This window comes from Triticum dicoccoides, chromosome 4A, assembly GCF_002162155.2.
Source record: "Triticum dicoccoides isolate Atlit2015 ecotype Zavitan chromosome 4A, WEW_v2.0, whole genome shotgun sequence".
NCBI lineage: Eukaryota > Viridiplantae > Streptophyta > Magnoliopsida > Poales > Poaceae > Triticum > Triticum dicoccoides.
Window position 1 is genome coordinate 710,806,718 of NC_041386.1, and position 2,919 is coordinate 710,809,636.

The following is a 2,919-nucleotide window of genomic DNA, read 5'->3' on the forward strand; positions in this document are numbered from 1 at the left end:
ACATGATCCTCTCTGTTAGTTGTTATTTATCAACCTATGATACGATTTTGAATGTGTGTGCTTATGTGAGATAAGGCCATTGACTGAAAATTTGTCTGCAAATGAAGCTGAAAAACCGTTGATAAATGTATCTGTGTACCTGAATTTCTGAAACAACAAATAGAACTATTTATAGCAACTATAGGAAAAAATACTTTCAACCAAGACCTCTCTATTTACATGAAAAAACTTGTGCCTTATTTCAGGGAACTGGTGCTGAAGCAGAAGAGAGCTATGTCCAAGAGAACTTTTCTGTCGATAATCATGAAGATTCTGAGGGATTGTTGCATGCTGATGATGTGATGCAAGATGATTCAGATGATGGAGATGTTTCATCACAGCCATTATCGCCCTATGTTGGCATGGTGTTTTACACATTTGAGGATGCCCAGAAATTCTACAATGACTATGCCTTCAAGTTGGGATTCGGCACACATATATCTTCTACAAAGTACAGCCAAAAGAGAGGACAGAAGCAAGAGGATGCAATAGTGATCAAGAGGATCTTTGGGTGTGTGCACACTAGAAAGCCCGATAAACCGGAAACAAGTAGCACCTCAGAGAGCATTGCAACAGAAACAAGCAACTCCAGTAGGCGCCCTGGTGCTGAAATGGATGTGACAAGAACGCGTCAGAAAAACAGGATTCTCCATCATGATTGTAAGGCACACATGATTGTTGGGCTTAGGGATGGGAGATTGACAGTCACTTGCTTTGTTGTAGAGCATACACATCCACTGATGCAACAACCAGAGCGTGTTAGATACTACCGCTCGCACCGCAAAATACCTGCTGAAGATTACGAACTCTTGTTGACGTTGCATGATATTAACCTGTCAAATTTAGATTGCATGAGTTTCCTTAGCAGGATACATGGAGGTGACTCTAGGATACTGCCGTACGTGAAGAGGGATGTTGCGAATGAACGTGCAAAGCTTCGGGAAGCGATAACACAACAGGACATGGATATGAAAGTGAAGTACTTTGAGGGGAGGAAGGCCGAGAATCCAGAGTTTTTCTTTGCGAAGCAAAAAGATCCTGCCACGAACTCTGTCACTGCATTGTTTTGGGTTGATGGGAGGACAAGGGCGCTGTACCCAAAATATAAAGATTGCGTGTTCTTTGACACAACTTTCTGCACTAACAGATACAACATGCCCTTTGGTCCTATAGTTGGTATCAACAATCACCTCCAAACCATTTCACTCGGGTGTGCTTTGTTGCCGGATGAGACTATTGAAATGTTCAAGTGGGTCTTTGAGCAATGGATGGTTGCAATGGACAATGAGCATCCAAAGAACACGATGACTGACCAAGACCAAGCAATGGCGACAGCTATAGAGCAGGTGCTCCCAAATACTTGCCATAGGTGTTGCAAGTTTCATGTGTTTAGCAACGCGCGTTCTAAGTTGGGGAGGCTGTTGAGCAGAAATGAGGCGTTTGCAGATGTGTTTTACACTTGTATCAACAACTCTGAAACGGTTGAAGAATTTGAGGAAACATGGCAGCACATGTTGGAGTGTTTCGTAGTTGCTGAAAACAAACACTTGAAGAACATGTGGCGAACAAGACATATGTGGGCTCTAGTGTACTTCAAGAACAATTTCTTCCCGTTCACAAGCACGACAGGCAGGTCCGAGGGGCTGAACTCATATTTCAAGACAATGATTTGTCCAGCTGATTCTGTATGGAGGTTTGTGCAACAGTATGAACTGTGCCAGGAAACTGTGCTTGATCGCGAGGACAATGCTGGGTTCACTGGTGAAACGACTGCTCCTCCACTATACTCTCGGTAGGCCAGCTTCACCATACCAAAGCAAAAAATCCAAGAAAAAAGTTTTTTCATGCTTTGTTTTGAGAACTTTGCTTCCTTTTGTGATGTTTCAGATACAACATTGAGCGCCAAGCTATTGATTACTACAAACGCAATGTCTTTAGCAAGTTCCAGAAACAAGTGACTGCGTCTATGGGCTACATTATCAACCAAGACGCTGATTACCAAGGGCGAGGCCTCATGTTCAATCTAACATCAAGCTTATATGAGAACCCAAAGCTCTTCTCTGTGCGTGTTATGATGGATGAAGGGGTGTTCCAATGTAGTTGCCACTACTTTGAGATGAATGGCCTGGTTTGCGCCCACATAATAAGGGTGATGGTGCACCTCAATGTGCAAGTTATTCCACAACAATACTTGTCGGAAAGGTGGTCTGAAGCAGCAACAACAAGCATGGCCAGAACTGGGCGATTGCTGGAATTTGGGCACCCCTCGACAAACACGCTCAAATACAACTCCTTGTGCCGAAGGTTGACATGGCTCGCCTCTGATGCATGTTGCAATGATGATGCATACAAGATATTATATGAAGCAATAAAACTTCTTGAGCCTGCCATAGCAGCGGCGAAAAGAGGGGTACTGCCAGAACAACAAGCAATGCAGCGCAGTGAACCCCCAACGCAATCTGCTGCTACAATGGGAGCATTGAATGATGGCTTACCATAGCCTCAAAGCACAGAGATGCTACGAAACCCAGCTCGTGTCCCAAAGAAAGGCCGGCCAACTGAAAGAAAGAAGAGGAAGAAGACTCTGGTGGAGCAGCTAGATGATAAGCAGAAGAAGAAGTCAAAGCAAGAAGAGAAGAAGCCAATGGCAGCAGTGAAGCCAAAATCTGAAAAAAGAAGTATTCGCTGCAAGTTCTGCAAAGAAGAAGGTCACAACGTGCATACATGTGGACCCCTAAAAGCTGCAACAGAGGCGGCGACAGCACCGCCTACATGTCAATTCTGCTCCGAGGTGGGGCATACTGTACCAACTTGTGCATACTGGAGAGTCATGATGACAAATGATCCAAGAAATGCCCAAGCAACGCAACTCAACCTCTA

The 2,919-nt window shown here is 44.3% G+C and overlaps 1 protein-coding gene across 1 annotated transcript; it reads left to right on the forward strand.

The window, feature by feature from the left end:
• The first annotated feature begins 341 nt into the window (after positions 1-341).
• On the forward strand, positions 342-2,539 carry LOC119284188 (protein FAR1-RELATED SEQUENCE 5-like). The gene is made up of 3 exons (XM_037563417.1): positions 342-690; positions 790-1,831; positions 1,927-2,539. Exons 1-3 carry the CDS (start codon positions 342-344, stop codon positions 2,537-2,539), a joined length of 2,004 nt encoding a protein of 667 aa, XP_037419314.1.
• Positions 2,540-2,919: the final 380 nt, after the last annotated feature.